Below are 23479 nucleotides of genomic sequence, written 5' to 3'. Positions count from 1 at the left end.
ATTTTTTAAAAATATGGTTATCCAAGGTGAGTAGGGCACTCAGAGGCTTGACTGCTAAAATTTTAATATGACTTCGGTTGGTGGAAAAGCGGACTTGTCCTTTAATTGGTGTGCGCGTGCCTCCTCCTTTGCGGCATTAATAACATTCCATACGCTGACGGCACGCGCTCGCAGCACGCGCTCGCTCCTGCTGCGGTTCCTCCTCCTCCTCCCGGTACCGGAGGAACTCACCGACCTGGAGCCGAGAAATGAGTTCATCCTCCTTCGTCCACTGTCCACGAACGTGAGAGCGCGCGTGACGTGACGCCGCGGACTCGAGGCTCGCGCCGCTCTGTTGTCTCCACGCTCGGTGTCGGACGGTCCCACCCGCTCCACGGAACATGGCCGAGAGAAGTGGACGGCTGAGTTTCCCCGGCAGCGGGGCTCTCAACCGGCCGGTGCCCATGAACCTGTTCGCTACGTGGGAGATAGACGGTTCCTCCCCGAACTGCATCCCGAGGTGAGCCGCGTTCAACTTTAAAAGGCGCAAACAGAATGAATGCAGCCTGCTAACAGCGCAGCTAGCCGCGTGACAGCAAAGTGCACACGCCACCTGCAGTGTGCAAACTCTGTACTTAGTAGACATTTGAAAAAGGTTACAAAGGCCTTTAGGTGCTGATGAAACACGTTTCCATCCTCTGTGCAGTCAAGGTGTGTCAGCTCAGTCATGACGCAGCAGCAGCTTTATGACATCACTCCACTAAAGGTTGTGTTCACACTTGACAACCTTTAGTGTGGAATTTTGCTATGCGCTTGTTTTTTTTTTTGGCAAGAAGTAGCTTTTCTGAATGGAACTGCAGGTGGAAAAGATCTGAATGATTCCAGCTGAGTTAATGCAACTGGTTGCAATGTGAAAGTAAAGGGGCACTCAGTGGAGCGCATACCTCTAAGACATGATTAACCCTTCAGCGCCACTCAGAGTTGGATTAATGCGCAGGCACGGGGCACCACATTTTCCTCCACAAATATATTGCAACTTAAAGCTACAATGTGTAGGATTTAGGGGTGTTTATTAGTAGAAATAACATATAGCCATCTGTTCATTACTGTATAAATACCTACGACTAAGGGTGTAATGATACATGTATTTCTATTGAACCGTTTTGGAACGGGTCGTTCAGTACAGGGCTGTGCACTGGTGAGTTTGCCTTGCGTGTGTATACCGTAATTTCTGGACTATCGAACGCACCTGAATATTAACCACACCCACCAATTTTAAAAAGAAAAAATTTTTTACATAAATAAGCCGCAGTTGTCTATAAGCCGCGGCTCTCCATGTTGTAACATGAGATATTTACACAGAAAGCTGTTAGAAAGACTTTTTGCTTTTTTCTGCTTTTTTCCCTGAAGTGTTACACGTAAATATTGATGCACACGTCATCCACCGCGTGCACACGATGTCCCTGCTCCACACGGAGAACTGAGTAATTTTATAACTTTTTCTTGAGATTTCATCGCGTGTGCAACCAGGATCAGATGGAGTCTGTGGTAAATGAGACGTTGTTGAGGCTTTTTCGACTTGTTGCGCCAAGACAGAGAACCGGTGGGGAGGGAGGGGGTAGAAGACTCCGCTCCGCTAACTGATCTGACGGCACAAAGTGCCGCAGAGTGACTTTTCTTCAATAAAACGTACAGGTAAAACCTTATATTTACACGGTGTGCATGTGAATTCACACCGCATGAGGAGTGCAGCTTTCAGTAAATCAGTTGACAGCATCAGTTGACATATTTGTTGTTTATTTGCAAACATTTTATTTAACTTATTACCAGATAGCACTTTGCAATTATTTTGTTTCCTGTTTGTATAATGTTACAATGAATTGTTGGTTTAAACAACAAGCAAATTTAGGTTTTGCATTTTGTTCCCATACTGTACCGAAAATGAACCAAACCTTGACCTCAAAACCGAGGTACGTATCCAACCGTGATTTTTGTGTATCGTTACACCCCTATCTATTACAAAGAATCAAATGTGTTTTAGAAACTACCCGTTCAGCTTTAGAAGCCCAGACTCTCAGTGCACACTTGATGGATCACAGAAAGAAAAAAAAATGCATGGCTTGATATGCTTTGTGTGCACACCACATGTAATCTGTTCCCACAGTTTGACTTGATTATTTTGTGCACACTTTAAATAATATTTTCATCACACAGAGCAGACATTCATCTCTACATGCGTGCATTTGTGAGCAAACAACATCTAGTCAGTGCTCAGATAAATGCCTCACTCAGTGTCGCTTGTAAAGTTGCATGCAATGTGTGCATCAACTTGGCACCGTGCACCAACCAATCAAATGTAGAAACTAGACAAACCATGCTAGTAGATTGTATCTTGTGGGCTCAAAGTTGTGTTTTGTTTGCTGTGACATGTGGACTCTATGTTTTGATCTCACTCTGGACTTGTGCAGCAGAGACTGGAGCTTCTTCTGGCCTCCAACACTGTATGAAACATACTATATAAGTGCACACTGACACATGTTATTCTGTCATAATGCAACGCATGGATGCGTCTATGACACGGCGCTATCACATTGTATCATTGTTTAGTTTATGGTTGACTTAACTTTTCTTTCTCTTCTGCTTTGAGCTCCACCTTATGGCGTCCTTCTAGCGAGCTGCTCACCTGCATCACCAACTGTATTGTTTATATCGTAGAAAAACAGTTTCCTACTATTGGAAGAAGCAGTATATCGATAAGGCCTGTCTCTAATATAGTGCACGCTAACAAGTTTGAGAACTCTCGTTTTGGGGATATGGAGGATCATAAATATTGCTTATCACAAGAGAAGGCAACAGAGCACAAATCACTGTCACCAGTGAAGCAAAAAATGTGAAAGGAAACAAAATGTTACAGCCTTATTACAAAATGGAGTAAATTCATTTTTTTCCCTAAATATTTTACTCACAACACCCCATAATGACAACATTAAATTTTTTATTTATTTATTTTTGCAAATTTGTTAAAAATAAAAAACTAAGAAATCACATGTAGGTATAGGTATTCCCTTTACACCCTTTTCTCAGTACTCTGTTGATGCACCTTTGGCAGCCGTTACAGCCTCACCTTGTCTTGATTATGATGCCACAAGCTTGGTGCACGTATCTTTGGGCAGTTTTGCCCATTCCTCTTTGCAGCACCTCTCAAGCTCCATCAGATTGAATGGGGAGCGTCGGTGCACAACCATTTTCAGATCTCTCCAAAGATGTTCAGTCTGATTCAGGCCTGGACTCTGGCTGGGCCACTCAAGGAAATTTACAGTTGTCCTGAAGGCACTCCTTTGATATCCTGGCTGGGTGCCTAGGGTCATTGTCCTGCTGAAAGATGAACCATCACCCCAGTCTGAGGTTAAGAGCGCTCTGGATCAGGTTTTCATCCAGGATGTCTCTGTACATTGCTGCGTTCATCTTTCCATCAATCCTGACTAGTCTCCCAGTTCCTGCCACTGAAAAACATCTCCACAGCATGATGCTGCTATGACCATGCTTCACTGTAGGGATGGTGCCTGGTTTCCTCTAAACATGATACCTGGCATTCACGCCAAAGAATTCAATCTGTCTCATCAAACCAGAGAATTTTGTTTCTCATGGTCTGAGAGTCCTTCAGGTGCCTTTTCGCAAACACCAGGTGGGCTGTCATGTGCCTTTTACTCAGGAGTGGCTTCCGTTTGACCGCTGTACCATACAGGCCTGATTGCTGGATTGTTGCAGAGATGGTTGTCCTTCTGGAAGGTTCTCCTCTTTCCACAGAGGAATGCTGAAACTCTGACAGAGTGACCATTGGGTTCTTGGTCACCTCCCTGACTAAGGCCTTCTCACACAATCGCTCAGTTTACATGGGCAGTCAGCTCTAAAGCGTCCTGGTGGATCTGAACTTATTCCATTTATGGATGATGGAGGCCACTGTGCTCAGTGGGACCTTCAAAGCAGCTGAAATGTTTCTGTACCTTTCCCCAGATTTGTGCCTTGAGACAATCCTGTCTCAGAGGTCTACAAACAATTCCTTTGACTTCATGCTTGGTTTGTACTCTGACATATACTGTCAACTGTGGGACCTTATATGTAGACAGGTTGTGTGTTTCCAAATCATGTCCGATCAACTGAATTTACCCCAGGTGGACTCCAGTTAAGCTGTAGAAACATTTCAAGGATGATCAGTGGAAACAGGATGCACCTGACCTCAATTTTGAACTTCATGGCAAAGGCTGTGAATGCTTATGTGCATGCAATTTCTTAGTTTTTTGTTTTTAATAAATTAGCAAAAATTTAAAAAAAAAACTTTTTTCACATTGTCATTATGGGGTATTGTGTGTAGAATGTTGAGGGAAAAAAATGTGGAAAAATTGCTCATCTTGCCTAACCTTATCTGTGAAAGACCCTAAAACATCAGACACTATGCCATGCCATGCTGTGCTATATGGGGTCTAGTCAGGTCTGGGAAAATGTGCTGGTGCCATACATTGGCACATCCACCACACTACAGAACTGTGTTGGGTCCCGGATGGCAACCACTCAGGCAGACAACTGGTCCACCCCCACCTCGCCAAAGGTGAATTTATCCATCTCTCTGCTGCAGTCAGTTGAAATGTGGGTGTTTCTTTGGAGTATTCCAGTTTACTATAAATTCCTGGCTTCTTTTTTTTTTTCTGCGGTTTCTTCATTGCTGTTTCTGGTACTGGATCTGCAATTTCTCCCAGAGGCGACTTATAAAGGTGAGCAGTCATGCATTCATCTGTGTACAGATGTTCAGTTGTGCAGAAAAAACCACCCCCTTCTCTCTCCTTCCCACCTAAAAATGGAAGAAGTTGGGATCAGTGAGCCACAGCAAGTTTCTCATTAACAAAAATGGTTGTATCTCAAAAAGCACCAACCAGAACAACAAAAACACACAAATATGCACACAGACATCAGGGAGGTCCTTCTGGCCAACCACAGATCAGCAAAAAGACAAACACATACAAGGGCGTAGGTTTGGTCTCAGCTTTGGTAGGGACAATACCACTCCCCCCCCCCGCCCCCCTGTAATAATACATAACATATGACGACATAATGCTGAATAATTTAACACTTTATTTACAATATTAAGTGTGTAGGCAAACAAACAAATAGCTTAAATAACAAAATTGCACCCAAAATCACGAATCTATTCTATAGGCCTACACCTGAGAGAACAAGACAACAAAAAAAAATACTTGTGGAGCTAACAAAAAAAAAAAAAAAAAGTTTTTGCAAACAAGATGTATAATCTATTCTCTTCATCAATAATGCAGTTATAGGTATCTGGCAACCTAATTTGCCCCCCCCCCCAAAAAAAAGGGATTTCCAATGATATATGGTGTATTACGGTAAACGTAAGCCTGTGATGTCATAACGCAGAGGAAAAACACGGAAGTTTCACACTAGTGCGCCGCTGATTCTCATTACCGTAAGTTCTCATGTAAGCCCTCACTCTGAAAAATTTCAACACTGACAGCAAGCCAAGAACCCGTGCTTTCCAACAGTGTGCTATATGTTGCATATATTACAGTAAAGTGCGTTCGGTGACTTTTGAAACGAGGGAAAAGTATGAAAAAGAGCGCAAAAGTGACAGAAAAGTACATAGACAGCAAACATAAATGTAGTATTTTTTGAGGAAAAGGCAGGGTGTCATTTGTGAAGGTGTGTGCAGTTTATTTTAAGTGTGGCGCACAGCATTGGTCGCAACCCCTCCCCCCCGCCCTTCTTGTTTTTCTGCACCGGAGCAGTGTTGCCAGATATGAAATATGAAACTATCGTACCAAAACCTCAAAATTATCGTATTTTGGGAGAAATTATCGTACACAAACAAAACGCATACAACGTAGCTATTTTAGCGTTTTTTTTTAATTTACAAAGAATTTTATGTCACATTTTTAAACAGTAATTATAGTAATGGGGGAAACTATGGCACAAAAAGAATGCAAATGCACAAGAAGACTGTGAAGTAACACAAACGTGTTAATTACCAGACTAGAAAGAGTCGAATTCAACCTCGAGGTCGCTGTTGTCATCCGATGCCATGGCCACTTGTGCAGATTTTGTTGAACACAGAAAAAATGTTGACACCTCCATAAGGAACTTGAACTTTTTTTTATTTTTCTTGTATATCTCTTTGCTCTTGTGTTTTGTTCGTTTGTTATTGCATTTGTTGAAATACAGTTTCGAAAAAAAAAAAGATGTTGGTTGGGGAATCTTCCTGTCCTGTCCTGCAGAGATTGGATGGGAACTCATTACTTTGTATGCGGAGGGGGCGGGCTTTCAAATGACTGTCCCGGCAGCCCAAAGCCAGCAGCAGCCCTGTGTGTGGTGTGTCTTTGATGCCGACTGAGTGCAACACCTGCAAAATGATTCTTGGGTGTCAGAGAGAGATGCGTGTTTGGGCAACCAACTGAAATTATCGTACATATTGGGTTTTTTCCCATTATAGATCGTACATCGTACAGATGGCAAAACTATCGTACAAATACGATAATTATCGTACATCTGGCAACACTGCATCGGAGCCACCCATCCTCTGCGCTCCGGGACCTCCCACTTTACAAATTAAGCACTGCCTGCCACGAGATGCGCTTTGTTTACGTCCATGTGAGAAGAACGTGAGCCAATGAAATTGCAACATGGGTAACCCTGTCATTCTGGCACGTCGAAAACACAAAACGTGACAACTAAAATTATAGTATCGAGTTCGCAAAAAAATAGTGAATGATTTTGTTATATAAACAAAAATGCTAAATATTGGTAGGGACTATTTTGCCATCCCAAAATATTGGTTGTGACTTGTCCCTATGGTCCATATGCAAACCTACGCCCCTGAACACATATTACATGAGATAAAGTCAACTTAATATTTTTTAATGATTGTTCACATTGGCATACAGTAACTGACACACTGTATGACTTTGTCAAAATGAATTCTTTAATGGCAGTTTTGAGTTCAACCTTCATTGACATGCCACGTTGGGTAGAAATCAGCAAAAGGACCTAGGAGGAGCAGGCCAACGAACAGACGGACAGACATGATCTTGGCCACAATGATTGACCTTTGGCAAATTTGACTTTGTTGGGCAATCCCAGAACCCTCCTCCATATGTGTGGCAGGTTTGGTGGACATCGTTCTGGAAAAAAAAAAATTGACTTTTGACCCCGTGACCCTGACTCTAATGATTAGCCTTTGAAAACTTTGACCTTGCCTGGGTAATTCCAGAACATGCCTACCTATGTGTGCCACTGGACATTGCAATGAAAAATTTAACGCAATGCTAAAATACCCTCAGCCGTATGATCATTGTGTTCTTTATAATTTGCAGTAGTTTAATTAATTATTAAGCTCCTATTGTCTTACGTATAATTTGTACATTTTAAAATCAAATCATTTGTTCATGTTGTGCAAATCAAGAAATATTTGTAGATCACCCTCTGTGCATTTGTAGTTATTAATGAGACAAACTTAACTCAGTGGGAAGTTAGCTTTGAGTTAGCGTGCAAGCTAATGTCCGCAAAATGTCTTGTAAATGACTCCAGAGGTGTTATCTGGTCACAAACACAGCATTTTCAGTTTTAGAAGCGTTTATTTCTCACTAGGTTTTACATAATATACCAGAAACGAAGCTGTAGCAAGTAGCTACACCAACAAGTGACGTCACCAAGCTAACGTCCGCAAAATGTCTTGTAAATAAGTTCAGAAGTGTTATTAGGTTCTAAAAACAGCATTTTCAGTTTTAGCAGTATTTATTTCTCACTAGCTTTTACATAGTATGTGATAAAGACGCTATATTTACACAAAAATGAAACAGTTTGCAGCTAGCCTGTGATGTTACCACACTAACGTCCACAAAATGTCTTGTAAATCACTTTAGAGGTGTTATTAGGATCTAAAAACAGCATTTTCAGTTTTAGGAGTGTTTATTTCTTGCTAGCCTTTACATAATATATGAGAGACATGTATATGAATGGACAAAACAAATCGGTTTTGAAGAGACCAGCGACTGACATGTCGGTGCAGCTTTACTCTAATTGGCTGTCACCTGCGTCACTCAAAAACAAAATGGATCAGATGGAAACAGAATGTGACATTTTAACCTCTTAAAATACCTCTTAAAGTAGGTCAAGGTCAGCCATCTTTGAACTTGCCCAAGATCTGTGTCCCAAGAATGTTCCCTGTGAATTTCAAGCGTCTGGCAGTCATAGGATTGGACTTATGCTGAGCACAGACAGATGGACAGATGGATGGATGGACGGATGAAAAGCCAATGGCCATATTTGATGGCCTCAGGTAAAAATGATAAATTTTACGTTTGACCTCTAGTGTTGATTATTATCCACACATCAAGTTTCACAGAAATCTGCCAAACGACCAAGGAGGAATAGGAGAACAAACAGACAGGTAAACCCATTTTTGACCTTTGGCTCAAATGACCTTGACCTCTACCAAAACACACTTTAACAGCAGTACTGGGGTTAGCCTACATGAACCACAAATTTGGTGGAAATTGGCCCAAACACCTTGTAGGAGTAGTGGAACAAACATACACACACACACATACACACACGTTTCTAAAATTATAGTATGCTGTTCATAGACTGTGTGATACTCTTGAAGTTTGAATAATACTGTCACAGCATTATCTCATAATCCTCTTTTATCAGTTTAATCAACTGTTATATAACATTTATACTCCTTTGAAATATTCACCAACATTCAAAGTAGATGGACAAATTGATTATTTATTTATTTATTGTGAAAATTAAAGAGAACATGCAAAAGCAAAACTGTAACACCTTCATTCATTTTCTGTATCCATTTATCAGCTTTGTTCCAAATTGTAGTATTTATAGAGGCTGTTACAGCATGTACTTCAGGGGTGGCCAGGTTCGGTCCTTGAGAGCTACCTTCCTGACACTCTTAGTTGTCTCCCTGCTCCAACACACCTGAATCCAATGAAAGACTCGTTAGCAGACTTTCAATGAGCCTTTCATTGGATTCAGGTGTGTTGGAGCAGGGAGACAACTAAGAGTGTCAGGAAGGTAGCTCTCGAGGACCGAACTTGGCCACCCCTGATGTACTATGTCTGTGTGCAGTTTTGAATTTTTAGCATCATTTAAAAATCTGATTAAAGCAGTATATTCTTTTTTCTGAAATGTTGTTTTTTAAGGTGAAACTGCCTGAGATTTGTAGTCAGTTAATGTGTCACTTTGGAGTCGGCTTCACTCCATTCAGATTCATTATCTCTGTTCACCTTCAGGTGCTCACTTACTTTGGGTTTTAGTTGAAATAAGACTTCATTTCATAACTGTTCTGTTATTCAGCAGTGTGGACAAGTAGATAAAAGCTGTGCGTTAAGGGACTGAGATCCTCCCTCCTTGTGTAATGCAATCTGTCAGTCAAGACTGTAGTTCAGATTGTTGCAGCGCTCTATTGATCAGGATCTTTCACAGTTTAGACAGGTAGGACTCGGCTTAATGTGATGCCAAGTCAAGTTACTCAGTGATATCAGCCTGTACCCTAACTCTACACAGACCAGCTTATCAGAGTTCTTTTTTTTTACTGTCCCAGTAGGAATGCTTGTTACTGCTATCAGGGTATTTCTTATACTTTTTATGATTCATTCAGTTTTACATGGTCATATGGATACAGTGATTTTCAAAAACGCGTTGTGCAGTGTTTTTTCTGTCGGCAGCAGCAGGCTGTACGAGGTCTCTTAGATAATAAACCGACCCTTTTATTATTTTTTTTAACTATATGGATTTGAATGACGTGCGATTACACCAGTCATGCTTGAACCCTCGTGCGCATGCGTGAGTTTTTTCACGCGTGTCGGTGACGTCATTTCCCTGTGGGCAGGCTTTGAGTGAGATGTGGTCCCGCCCTCTCGGCTGAATTCCTTTGTTTCACACGCGGCTCGAGACGGCGCACGTTGCTTTATCAAAATTTTTTCTGGACCTGTGAGGAATATCCGAGTGGACACTATTCGAGAAATTAAGCTGGTTTTCGGTGAAAAGTTTAACGGCTGATGAGAGATTATGGGGTGTTTCTGTCGCTGTAAGGACTTCCCATGGAGCGGGACGTCCTGCAGCGCTTCCAGGCGCCATCGTCAGCCTGTTTCGACCTGAAAACATTCTAATTTAAGGCTTAATTCACCCAGGACGTCATGAGAGAACAGAGAAGATTCAGAAGAGGCCGGCATGAGGACTTTATGCGGACATTCCACTGTTTAAGGACATTTTTTAATGAAAGACGTGCGCAAATTCGCCGAGTCATTTCCGTGACAACTCGGCAAATCTGTGTGCGCCACGACAGGAAAAACACCTCCGTGTTGAAAACCATTTGTAAAATTCAGGCGGCTTTTGATGGCTTTCAACAAGTGAGTAACTGAGAAATTGTTTAACAGCTTGGGCATGTTCCAACTTGCCCGTTAAGGTTTCCAACGGAGGTGTTTTTCCTGTCGCGACCTCCCACGGTCGGGTCCGGCCAGACATGCGACTCTGCCCGCATGTTCTTTCATTACAAAATGTCCGTTAACAATGGAATGTCCGAATAAACTCCTCATGCCGACTTCTTCTGAAAGTTCTCTGTTCTCTGACGACTTAGTGGGTCAACAGAGCCTGAAATGTGGAAGTTTTCAACTTGAAACGGCGAGACGCTGCCGCCTCGAAGCGCAGATCGGCGTCAGGCGCCGTGGGCCGTCCTTACGGCGACACTACCAGACCAAAATCTCTCATCAGCCGTTAAAATTTTTTACCGAAAACCAGCTGAATTTATCGAATGGTGTCCACTCAGTTGTGCCTTACAGTTTTGAAAAAATTTTGATCAAACAAAGCAGCAGTCTCTGAGCCATTCCTAAACAATGAAAAAATCGACGAGAGGGTGGGTGACTCCTCACTCAAAGACTGCCCACAGGCGAATGACGTAACCGACAGGCGTGAAAAAACTCTTGCATGCCCACGAGGGTTCAAGCATGTCTGATGTAATCACACGTGATTCAAATCCATATGGTTTTTGAAAATAATAATAAGGTCGGATACTTTTCTAATAGACCTCGTATATACAGTTGTATGCAAAAGTTTGGGCACCCCTGGCAGTTTCCATGATTTTCCTTTATAACTCATTGGTTGTCTGGATCAGATATTTCAGTTAAATATATCATATAGCAGATGAACACACTGATATTTGAGAAGTGAAATGGTTTCTAGTATTTACAGAAAGTGTGCAATAATTATTTAAACAAAATTAAGCAGGTACATAAATTTGGGCACCCTTGTCATTTTATTGATTTGAATACATTTAGCACTAATTATTGGAAAACAAAATTGGTTTGGTGGGCATTTACAAATGTTTCTCCTCTTTGCATCTCTTCTAATGAGTGGCAACATGGGAGCCTCTAAACAACTCTCAAATGACCTGAAAACAAAGATTGTTCAACATCATGGTTTACAGGAAGGATACAAAAAGCTATCTCAGAGATTTCAGCTGTCATTTTCCACTGTGAAGAACATAGTGAGGAAATGGAAGACCGCAGGCACAGTACTAGTTAAAGCCTGAAGTGACAGGCCAAGAAAAATCTCAGCTAAGATGAAGCAAAGGGTGGTGAGAACAGTCATAGTCAACCCACAGACCTGCTCCAAAGACCTACAACATGATCTTGCTGCAGATGTCTCTGTGGCAGAAAAAGAACACAGTATTCCAAGAAAACCACTTGCTCCCTGCAGTAAAATTTGGCGGTGGTTCCACTATGCTGTGTGGCTGTGTGGCCAGTGCAGGTACTGGAAATCTTGTTAAAGTTGAGGGCCACATGGATTCCAGTCAATATAAGCAGATTCTTGAGAACAATGTTCATGAATCAGTGACAAAGTTGAAGTTGCGCTGGGGCTGGATCTGTCAACAAGACAATGACCCTAAACACTGCTCAAAATCTACTAAGGTATTCATGCAGAAGAACAAGTACAACATTCTGGAATGGCCATCTCATTCCCCAGACCTGAATATTATTGAAAATCTGTGGTGAGATTTTAAGCAGGCTGTCCATGCTCGAAAACCAACAAATCTGAGGTGTTTTGTAAAGAAGAATGATCCAAAATACCTTCAACCAGAATCCAGACTCTCATTGGAAGCTTATAGGAAGCATTTAGAGGCTGTTATTTCTGCAAAAGGAAGATCTACTCAATATTGATGTATTTTTTTCTGTTGGGGTCCCCAAATTTATGCACCTACCTAATTTTGTTTAAAGAATTGTTGCACACATTCTGTAAATCCTATAAACTTAATTTCACTTCTCAAATATCACTGTGTTTGTCTGCTATATGATATATTTAACTGAAATTGCTGATCCAAACAACCAATGATTTATAAAGGAAAATCATGGAAATCATCAGGGGTGCCCAAATATTTACATACAACTGTATGTACCACTTCATTAAAGGGGTCATATCATGTGCCTTTTTTGCAAGGAAAGTGCTTAAAAAACAGATCTCAAGATCAACTTGAGTTCTGATGAATTATATACTTTAAGGAGTGCAACCAGAGGGGGCAGAAATAAAGGAATGTGATGAAGCCACAACTCCATAGACTGTGAACAGCCTTCAAGGCCTAGATGTTATAGAGTCATCCAATGTGTAAGTCATCCAATGAGTGGGATGTGTTTCATCCAATACCATGCCTCATCACCTGTGCTGGGATGACTGAGAGTGTGGGTATTATATGTATGCTTGTATAACATGTGGATGTTCTTGATGAGTCACCCATATTGGTATGGATGTTGAGGTTTGGTGGAACAGAATCTAAAATTTTCTTGATGTCAGACTCGTTGCTGCACCACAGTAGTGCACTTGTAAACCTAACTATGTGTGAAATGACCAAGATATGCTGTGGCTGTGCTAGCTGGGCCAAGGTGAGGAGACCAAGCAATTTCTGGATGAAGATTCTGTGGGGAGGTACTATACTGCTCAGCTTAGAACGGCCTGCTGCAGGTTTGACAGCGATATGCTAATACAAGGTACCATGTTGTGAAAGTGTCGTGACACGGACCCACAACAGGGGCGTTAATGAACGGACAATGGATAAGCCAAAAAGTAACAATTTAATGTTGTGAATCGCACAACAACGTACAGACAATAACAATATGGTGGATTGTCAATCATACACCAGGTGACATGTGGGCAGGCTCGACGATAGAAGACGCCTGGAGAGAGAAGAGCTGGATCCCCACACAGCTTCCAACACCAACAGAGCTGAAGAACACCGGAGCCGCCAAGCCCTGCGCCCCAGGTGGCCGCTGTCTTCAGCAGTCAGACCCGGTACTGCTGGCAGAGAACAGAGACAGTCCAGATGAGTGTGAGTTCGCACACTCGGTAATCCCACAATCTGCATTAAGTAAAGGAGGGAAAACCTCCACCTCCAATCACACACACTCATGCAGCTCCTGGTCAACCACTTATCTGGGTTGGGGTGTGAGGCGAAGCCGTCGCTGTCACACCAAACGCCAATCCCTCAGATAAGGACACACTCCAGGAAAACGGCTGCAACAGAAGTTCAGGTTATTACACACAAAGTGTCAGTCAGCAGAGAAATTACCTGAATGGTAGTTGATTTCTCGGCGAGGAGGTGGAGTTGCAGTCCGGTCTTTGTAGTGGTGGTGATGGGTGACAGCTTGTGTTGATTGATGACAGCTGTCACCTCCAGCAAAGCCGACGCCCTCTCGTGCTTGAAGCCCGCACTTCAAGCAGGGTGCCATCTTGTGGTGGTGGGCCAGCAGTACCTCCTCTTCAGCGGCCCACACAACAGGACCCCCCCCTCAATGGGCGCCTCCTGGCGCCGGACCAGGCTTGTCCGGGTGCCGCCAGTAGAAGTCGGCCAGGAGGGCCGGGTCCAGGATGAAGCTCCTCTTCACCCAGGAGCGTTCTTCGGGTCCATACCCCTCCCAGTCCACCAAATACTGGAACCCCCTGCCCTTTCGACGGACGTCCAGGAGCCGGCGCACGGTCCAAGCCGGCTCCCCGTCGATGATCCGGGCAGGAGGCGGCCCCGGTCCGGGCGCACAGAGGGGTGACACGTGGTGAGGTTTGATGTGGGACACATGGAAAACCGGGTGGATCCGCAGTGAAGCTGGCAGCTTCAGCTTCACTGCGGCTGGACTGAGGACCTTGAGAATAGGGAAAGGTCCGATGTATCTGTCCTTCAACTTTTGGGATTCCGCTTGCAGGGGAATGTCCTTTGTAGAAAGCCAAACCTCCTGCCCAGGCTGGTACGCAGGGGCCGGGGCACGCCGGCGGTCTGCATGGTTCTTGGCCCTCGTCCGGGCTTTGAGCAGGACAGAGTGGGCGGTACGCCACACCCGACGGCACCTTCTCAGATGGGCCTGGACCGAGGGCACCCCGACCTCTCCCTCCACTAGCGGGAACAATGGGGGCTGGTACCCCAAACACACTTCAAATGGGGAGAGGCCGGTGGCGGACGAGACTTGGCTATTATGAGCGTACTCGATCCAGGCCAGATGGTCACTCCAGGCCGTCGGGTGCGTGGAGGTCACGCAACGGAGGGCCTGCTCCAGTTCCTGGTTTGTCCGCTCTGCCTGCCCGTTCGTCTGGGGGTGGTACCCAGACGAGAGACTGACGGTAGCCCCCAGTTCCCTACAGAAACTCCTCCAGACCTGGGAGGAGAACTGAGGACCACGATCCGAGACAATGTCTGATGGAATCCCATGCAGACGCACGACGTGGTGGACCAGGAGGTCTGCAGTCTCCTGGGCCGTCGGGAGCTTCGGGAGGGCCACGAAGTGGGCCGCCTTGGAAAACCGGTCCACTATCGTTAGGATGGTGGTGTGTCCCTGGGATGGCGGGAGGCCCGTGACAAAGTCCAGGCCGATATGAGACCAGGGGCGACGAGGCACTGGCAGAGGCTGGAGGAGGCCTTGGGCCTTGTGATGGTCAGCTTTGCCCCTGGCGCAGGTGGTGCAGGCCTGGACATACTCCCGGACGTCGGCTTCCATAGACGCCTACCAGAAGCGCTGCCGGACCACTGCCACGGTTCTTCGCACCCCTGGGTGACAGGAGAGCTTGGAACCATGACAGAAGTCAAGGACCGCAGCCCTGGCCTCTGGTGGGACGTACAGTTTGTTCTTCGGACCGGTCCCCGGGTCCGGGCTCCGTGTCAGGGCCTCCCGGACGGTCTTCTCCACGTCCCAGGTAAGGGCGGCCACGACAGTGGACTCGGGGATGATGGTGTCAGGGGGGTCTGACAGCTCGGTCTTGACCTCCTCTTTGTGCACCCGGGACAGGGCATCAGATCGTTGGTTCTTTGTCCCGGGGCGGTAGGTGATCCGGAAGTCAAAACGCCCGAAGAACAGCGACCAGCGGGCTTGCCTTTGGTTCAGACGCTTCGCAGTCCGGATGTACTCCAGGTTCCGATGGTCCGTGAAAACTGTAAATGGTACCGACGCTCCCTCCAACAGGTGTCTCCACTCTTCAAGAGCCTCCTTCACCGCAAGAAGTTCCCGATTGCCAACGTCATAGTTCCGTTCAGCTGGGGTCAACCTGCGGGAAAAGTAGGCACATGGATGGAGAACCTTGTCGGACTCCCCGCTCTGGGATAGCACGGCTCCTATCCCTGAGTCAGAGGCATCCACTTCAACAATAAACTGGCGCTTGGGATCGGGCTGCACCAGAACTGGTGCAGTTGAGAACCGGCGTTTCAACTCCCTAAACGCGGCTTCGCACCGATCCGAGCAGGTGAAGGGGACTTTTGTGGAGGTCAGGGCTGTCAGGGGGCTAACTACCTGACTGTAACCCTTGATGAACCTCCGGTAGAAATTTGCAAAACCGAGGAACTGTTGTAGTTTCCTACGGTTCGTTGGTTGGGGCCAATCTCTCACCGCCGCAACCTTGGCCGGATCAGGGGTGACGGAGTTGGAGGAGATGATGAACCCCAAGAAGGACAAAGAAGAGCGGTGGAACTCACACTTCTCGCCCTTCACAAACAGCCGGTTCTCCAACAACCGCTGTAGGACCTGAGGTACATGCTTAACATGGGTCTCAGGATCCAGAGAAAAAATGAGTATATCGTCTAGATATACGAAGACAAACCGATGCAGGAAGTCCCGCAAGACATCATTAACCAATGCTTGGAACGTCGCGGGCGCATTGGTGAGGCCGAACGGCATGACCAGGTACTCAAAAGTGACCTAACGGGGTGTTAAATGCCGTCTTCCACTCGTCTCCCTCCCGGATCCGAACCAGGTGATAAGCATTCCTAAGATCCAATTTCGTGAAAATTTGGGCTCCATGCAGGGGCATGAACACTGAATCCAACAGAGGTAACGGGTATCGGTTACGAACCGTGATCTCATTCAGCCCTCTGTAATCAATGCATGGACGGAGTCCGCCGTCCTTCTTGCCCACAAAAAAGAAACCCGCACCCATCGGGGAGGTGGAGTTCCGGATCAACCCGGCAGCTAACGAGTCCCGGATGTAGGTCTCCATTGATTCGCAATTCCGGACGTGAGAGGTTGTACAGCCTGCTGACGGGTACTCAGCGCCCGGTATCAAATCAATGGCACTAATCGTACGGACGGTGCGGGGGCAGCGTGAGTGCCAGATCCTTGCTGAAGACATCAGCAAGGTCGTGGTACTCGGCTGGCACCGCCGCCAGATGGGGGGACTAAAACCTCCTCCTTAGCTGTCACACCGGGTGGAACCGAGGATCCTAAAACACTCCGGTGGCAGGTTTCGCTCCACTGAACCACAACCCCAGACGGCCAATCAATCCGGGATTGTGTTTTAACACCCATGGAAAACCCAATATCACTCGGGAGGTAGAAGGTGTTACATAAAACACAATCTCCTCCCTGTGATTCCCAGACACCACCAATGTCACTGGCTGAGTCTGGTGTGTGATTAGTGGAAGAAGGGTGCCATCTAGCGCCCGCACCGACAATGGTGACGGTAAGGCCACTAGAGGGAGCCCAACCTCCTTTGCCCATCTGCTATCCAGCAGATTTCCCTCCGACCCCGTGTCCACCAGTGCTGGGGCGTGAAGGGTTAAATCCTCACTCAGGATCGTGACTGGGATTCGTGCAGATTTACGGGGTCTCCCCGCGTGGGTATTGTGACCCACCCTTAGCCCAGTCTCTAAGGACGAGTGCTGCTGTTTTGATCGTTTGGGGCATTCTCTCTGTGTGTGCTCAGTTGAGCTACAGAGAAAACACTCTCCACGGATCAGCCTCCTTTGTCTCTGATCTGATCGTTTTTTGGCCCTGCTCGTTTCCATAGCAACGTCAGCAGGGGGAGCTGTTGTCACGTGGAGAGCCCTGGCAGTGGAGCGTGGGGAAGTCGGCTCCCTTTCAGACCCGGGAGGAAGAGGGACGGCTTGTGCCTGACCACGCCCTTCGTCTCGCTCCCGTCTGTGTTCTGTTAATCGGTTGTCTAACCGTATAACCAGGTCGATAAGCCCATCTAAATCCCGCGGCTCGTCCTTCGCCACCAGGTGCTCCTTGAGGACCAGAGACAGTCCATTTACGAAGGCGGCGCGGAGCGCAACAGCATTCCAGCCGGCTCGCGTTGCCGCGATGCGGAAGTCGACTGCATACTTTGCTGCGCTCCGACACCCCTGTCTTATCGACAGCAGCACACTTGAAGCGGTCTCGCCTCTATGAGGGTGGTCAAACACCTGTCGGAACTCCCTCACAAACTCAGTATAAACCGTTAGGAGCCGTGAATTCTGCTCCCAAAGCGCCGTAGCCCAGGCGCGTGCATCTCCTCGAAGCAAGTTTATAACGTAAGCCACCCGGCTGGCATCTGACACGTACATGACGGGACGCTGTGAAAAGATGAGCGAGCACTGCATCAAGAAGTCCGTGCACGTCTCCACACAGCCTCCGTACGGCTCCGGAGGGCTTATGTATGCTTCAGGGGAAGGTGGGGGGGGGTCGTTGAACAACCAGCGGAATGTCTGTTTCTGGCACACGGTCAGCAGGAGGAGGTGCTGCAGCAGCGCCCTGATCATGCGCTTCCACCTGGGCGGTGAGAGCCTCTATCCTGTGATTGAGAACACTGCTCTGCTCGGTAACAGTCCAACCGAGCGGCAAAGGCGGTTAAGATGTGTTGCAGCTCACCCACCACGCCTCCTGCCTGTGCACCTCGCTCTCCCATTGGCTGTTCAAGCGATGGTTGACGCCCCTCGGGATCCATGACGCTGGCCGAGAAATCCTGTTGTGAAAGTGTCGTGACACGGACCCACACAGGGGGCGTTAATGAACGGACAATGGATAAGCCAAAAGTAACAATTTAATGTTGTGAATCGCACAACAACGTACAGACAATAACAATATGGTGGACTGTCAATCATACACCAGGTGACGTGTGGGCAGGCTCGACGATAGAAGACGCCTGGAGAGAGAAGAGCTGGATCCCCACACAGCTTCCAACACCAACGGAGCTGAAGAACACCGGAGCCGCCAAGCCCTGCGCCCCAGGTGGCCGCTGTCTTCAGCAGTCAGACCCGGTACTGCTGGCAGAGAACAGAGACAGTCCAGATGAGTGTGAGTTTGCACACTCAGTAATCCCACAGTCTGTATTAAGTAAAGGAGGGAAAACCTCCACCTCCAATCACACACACTCGTGCAGCTCCTGGTCAACCACTTATCTGGGTTGGGGTGTGAGGCGAAGCCGTCGCTGTCACACCAAACGCCAATCCCTCAGATAAGGACACACTCCAGGAAAACGGCTGCAACAGAAGTTCAGGTTATTACACACAAAGTGTCAGTCAGCAGAGAAATTACCTGAATGGTAGTTGATTTCTCGGCGAGGAGGTGGAGTTGCAGTCCGGTCTTTGTAGTGGTGGTGATGGGTGACAGCTTGTGTTGATTGATGACAGCTGTCACCTCCAGCAAAGCCGACGCCCTCTCGTGCTTGAAGCCCGCACTTCAAGCAGGGCGCCATCTTGTGGTGGTGGGCCAGCAGTACCTCCTCTTCAGCGGCCCACACAACATACCATGAAGAGTTCTACTGCCTGGACTTACATGGCAAGGAGCTATGGCTGTGCTGTGGCTGTGCTGGGCAGACCTGAGAGCTGTCTGGGCTGGATGTGCAAGCTCACACATTTCCTGTCAAATATTTTAACTTGGGAGGTTCTTGGCTTCAGTTCCATCCAGACGAGAGTTGCTTTGGAAGAATTTGCCAAGGTGCACTGTTTCCCATGCCAGTATGGTAAATTAGTAATAGTAAATAACTAAATACCAAATACATAGTCATGAATTTTTAAATTTATGAGTAGACATTTTAGAACTGTAAAATAAAGCATGTACAAAATATGTGGAAAGTCCTGGCCCACCCTGTCCGTCGATTAAAATTTGATGTTATATATTGGTAGTGGTCAGTGAAAAAACCCATATAGGCCAACCACTAGTTTTATAGCATTAGCTGTTTGTGGGTTTTAATTAGACAAGTGATATTTAAGTGGCTGTATGCTGGATTAATTAGGGAAGTCCTGGTTAGACTTGATTGGTATTAATGAAATTGATTGGCTAATATGGTCGAGGATACAAACAGCCACGGACTGTGTCAGGATTATATCTTTGTGGTGTCTGTGCTACTGTTTGTGCTCTGTAGCAAGTTGGTTTTACACATGCTGTTTCTTTAGAATGCTGGATTGTGCACATTATAGGGGGTGTTTGAGCATTATGAACTGAAACTGGGCTGACGTTTCCTGTGTGCCTTTTTAAATCCCACTCTCTGTGGGTCACAGGGCTCTGAAGCCCAAGGCTATTAGACTGTGCAGGTTCACTTCAAGACACGTGCAGCTACTCCCTGAGATGTTTGATAATCACCTGTCACAGGTCAGGGAGAGGCTTTTGTCCCTTTTCTTTCAGGGTGGTTCACTTCTATTTGTCAGTGTTTTGGAGCCACTGCATGCCAGATGTTGATGTTTGAGTTGCCATCTAGGTTGACACGCACGCGACATCCCAGCATGCTCTCATTAAAATGGTCCACCAGTAATTTATGAGGATCTCTTCGGCTGCTATTCCTAATGTTTAGTGAGGATTCACATCCATGTGAAGGGTACACGAGGGGTTCTCCTAGTTCTACACTTCCACTCACTGAAGCCCGTGTGAGTGATATTGTGAAAACTCTTTTGCCTCACCGTGAGAGGAATATGAATGAGCTTCAAATGTGCACGCATACTCCTAAAGACAGATATCATCTCTGAGTGTCTTGAGTCGTCTGTGCTCTTCACATCAGTGCTGCATCCTCTGTGGTCCAGGGCCCAGAGGTGCGAGCCGTGTTTCTTCCAGGTATTTTCAAAGCATCCGCTGAATTTCTGTGCGTCAGCCCACATGCATGAGACTAAGTGCTTTGAGAGATGGGGCCAGTCTCTGAGACAGAGCAGGGATTGACCGGGCCCTCGAGTGGCAGCTGGACTCAGTAGGCTGTCATATTTGGGCCTGTTGGTGGCGAGTGCTGAGATGTCGCTTTGAGCCACAGGGATACACTCGCTCTTTTGTACGATGTTCTGCCTGGGATGCTCACACTGCGGGAATTTAGAGTAGGATGGATGAGAGGCAGTTAAAGCCTCTCGTTGTTGTTCTCATCCTGGGCTGAGCATCTGTTCTGTCCCCACATTTGTTTGTTTTAAAAACAGTCATAGTCGTAAACCATGTTACTCGCTTTTACACTGTGAGATGTGATCAATGAATCCCACTGCTGTTTTCCTCAGATGTTAAATCAAGAGGCTCTGTGTGTGATATCAGGCGCACTGCACCTTGCTGAAGCAGTGCATCCTGGAGGACAGACAGGACAGGACAGCGAAGGGCTATCGTCTCCTCATCACACACACACGTTTGAGATGCTTTGTGACTCTGCAAGTCGATCAGTTTGGCTTCCAGCTGACTTTCATCGTGCCTCACTGCACAACCTGAAGGACTGTTTCTTTGGATTCAGCTATAATTTTGTCAGATATAAAACCTGTTTTAAGGAAAGTTTGATCTTGTAAACTCAATTTTTTTTTTTTTTTTTTTTTTTATCTTTTTTTTTATCATTTGCTTTTGTGTAGAATGAGATCAGCAGCCTAAAAAAAACTGGTGCATGATTGTCTGGAGTTTATTTCTGATCCATGCTTTGATACAGAAACAAAATTTATAATCTTCAGGTGAAAATTAAATGTTTATGGTTACAAATCAATCAATTACATACATAACACAGCTTTGTTTCATTCATTCATTTATTTTCTATACCTGCTTACTCCAATCAATGGTGACGAGCAGGCTGGAGCCTATCCCATTTCTGTGATTAAAAGTCTGACTGTTTATTTTTTTCAAACCGTGCTCAGAGTCAGACCTGAAGCCTGACGTGCACCTGTTAAATCAGACACAAATGGCTATGATTTGATGCTTTTCTGCTTTCACTTCTTCGTCTGCTATCATATTATAACAGTTTTTACAGTGTGCACGCTGATAAATGGATCATAAAAGTCCACAACTTTACATCACAAAGTCGGTAAACGAGGAAAAATGTACAGCTTACCTTTGATTTGGAAGTGATGAGTGTAGAAAGAAAAGCTTGTTGTGGGTCAAGTTAGTCCAGAATAAAGCATAATCCAGAGACGGAGAAGTTTAAAACTGTCATGCATGCCATTGCATGACACGGAGTTACAGAGCTGCAAAAGCATGAATCAGGCTTTAAATTAATTAAATAAATCATCATAAATTGTAAATTTATGTAAATTTGACAGTTTAACTATTTTTATATTTATTTTCATAACACCTGTGCCTGGATGTGTTGCTGTATGTGGTAAATGATAAAAAAAAATGTTGAAAACAATCATTCAGTAATTCAGTGCACTTGGACCCAAATTGGCACCATGTTCTGAGTTGATGCCACTCTCTTTGTCAAGGCACACTGTGAGGCAGCGTACACCCTGGACATGACACCAGTCTGTCACAGGGCACAGCTTTGTAATTCAAAAGTACGGTTGAATTATTTTGAAATTCCTTACATAATTGGCATCAGTCAAAATGAAGCAGAACAGGGCACTGGTACATAAACATCTTTAAATTTCAACAGCTAATTTTTTATGAAGTCCAGTTTTGACCAAGAAATTTTCCCTTCCAGAACCCAAGGAAAAAATATTGTTCAGGTACCTAGAATTTTATTTTATTTTTTATCTACCCATAGGTGTTCAGCAAAAAATTACATTAAAATAAACAAAAATCAGGGAAATTCAAGGACATCTTGTAACAAACTGCAATAGAGGGTATGCTTGTGACGTCATCAAACCCGGATACTAGCAGTATACCGCTATGCTGGATGATAAACAAATTGATAGCTAGCCATGTTCGCTCATCTGTAAACTGTATTGTCGGATCTCACAAGGTGGATGATGGGACAGTCCACATTGTGAGAGCATGAATCAAACAGTTTTAGAATCAAACAGGAAAACATCATGAATCAAACTGTTTTAGACTGTTTTAAGCCTGTCTGAGCTCCTTGAGGCTGTTTTATTAGCGATTGTTAAAGCCAAACCGTTGTTTTGTGAATGAACGCTGGTAAATGCACAAACTGTCACGTGTGATCAAGCAATGACAATCATTAAAACAAGTTACTTTGGTATGAAAAGTATTTAGTATGTACTTTACCTGCATGTCTCGCTAAGCACAAGTAACAACATAAGCTAACCCATGTGTTCTGGTTGCGCTGATAGTGATATTTTCCTTACCACTCTTAAACAAACACTCAATTTCAATTTATTTTATTTGTTGCCAATTCATAACAAAGCCGCTTCAAGGCATTTCACACGCGTAAGGTTTAACCTTACCAACCCCTAGAACAAGCACACAGGCAACAGCAGTAAGGAGAAACTCCCTCTGATGATGTTGAGGAAGAAACCTCAAGCAGACCAGACTCAGAGGGGTGACCCACTGCTTAGGCCATTCTAACAGTTACATGGTTTTTACAATGTTCTTGCCAAACTGAAGAAACAGGAAACAGAAAAACCAGAATCGCATCAAAAACAAACCACATTATTGAGATGAGCACGCAGTCATTGGCGCCACAGGCAGGGCATCATGGGGTAATTCCAGCACCCTGGGTCGCAGGGCCAGCATCCATCCATCATGTCGTCAGTGGGCCACAGCACAAGCTGTCTTCATGCAAGAGTACATTCCAAAAACAGACTGCAGTGTACTGCGCCAGCTTCAGCCAGGGCATCTTGTGGTCAGTCCAGCGCCCTGTGGTGTGCAGCCATCAGCCATGTGCGATGTCTTCACTGCCTTGAACAGAGTGAAAAGGAGCAGAATTAGGAAATAACTGCACCTAAGGTATGAGTTCACCAGCAGTAAATTGACAAGGAAACAGAGAGTACTAAGGTGAACACCGGCAGCTAGAATTGAGCTTCACTAACAGACTCAGAATTAATATGAAGTGAGGCTGAGAGCTGTTCCAT

The 23479-nt window shown here is 45.5% G+C and overlaps 1 protein-coding gene across 3 annotated transcripts in view; it reads left to right on the top strand.

The window, feature by feature from the left end:
- The first annotated feature begins 239 nt into the window (after positions 1–239).
- The window catches only part of pacs2 (phosphofurin acidic cluster sorting protein 2), a 157077-nt gene continuing 133837 nt past the window's right edge, over positions 240–23479 (top strand). For 2 of the 3 annotated variants that reach the window (XM_034195000.1, XM_034194998.1), the window contains exon 1: positions 241–499. In XM_034195000.1, the coding sequence (XP_034050891.1) occupies positions 381–499 (119 nt within the window). In that variant the 5' untranslated portion in view covers positions 241–380. Of the gene's footprint in view, positions 500–23479 lie in introns of all 3 variants that reach the window. The other variant, XM_034194999.1, reaches the window with a different exon arrangement.

This window comes from Thalassophryne amazonica, chromosome 19, assembly GCF_902500255.1.
Source record: "Thalassophryne amazonica chromosome 19, fThaAma1.1, whole genome shotgun sequence".
Taxonomy (NCBI): Eukaryota; Metazoa; Chordata; class Actinopteri; order Batrachoidiformes; family Batrachoididae; genus Thalassophryne; species Thalassophryne amazonica.
Note: the sequence above shows the minus strand (reverse complement) of the source record. Positions and strands in the feature narration are given on the sequence as shown.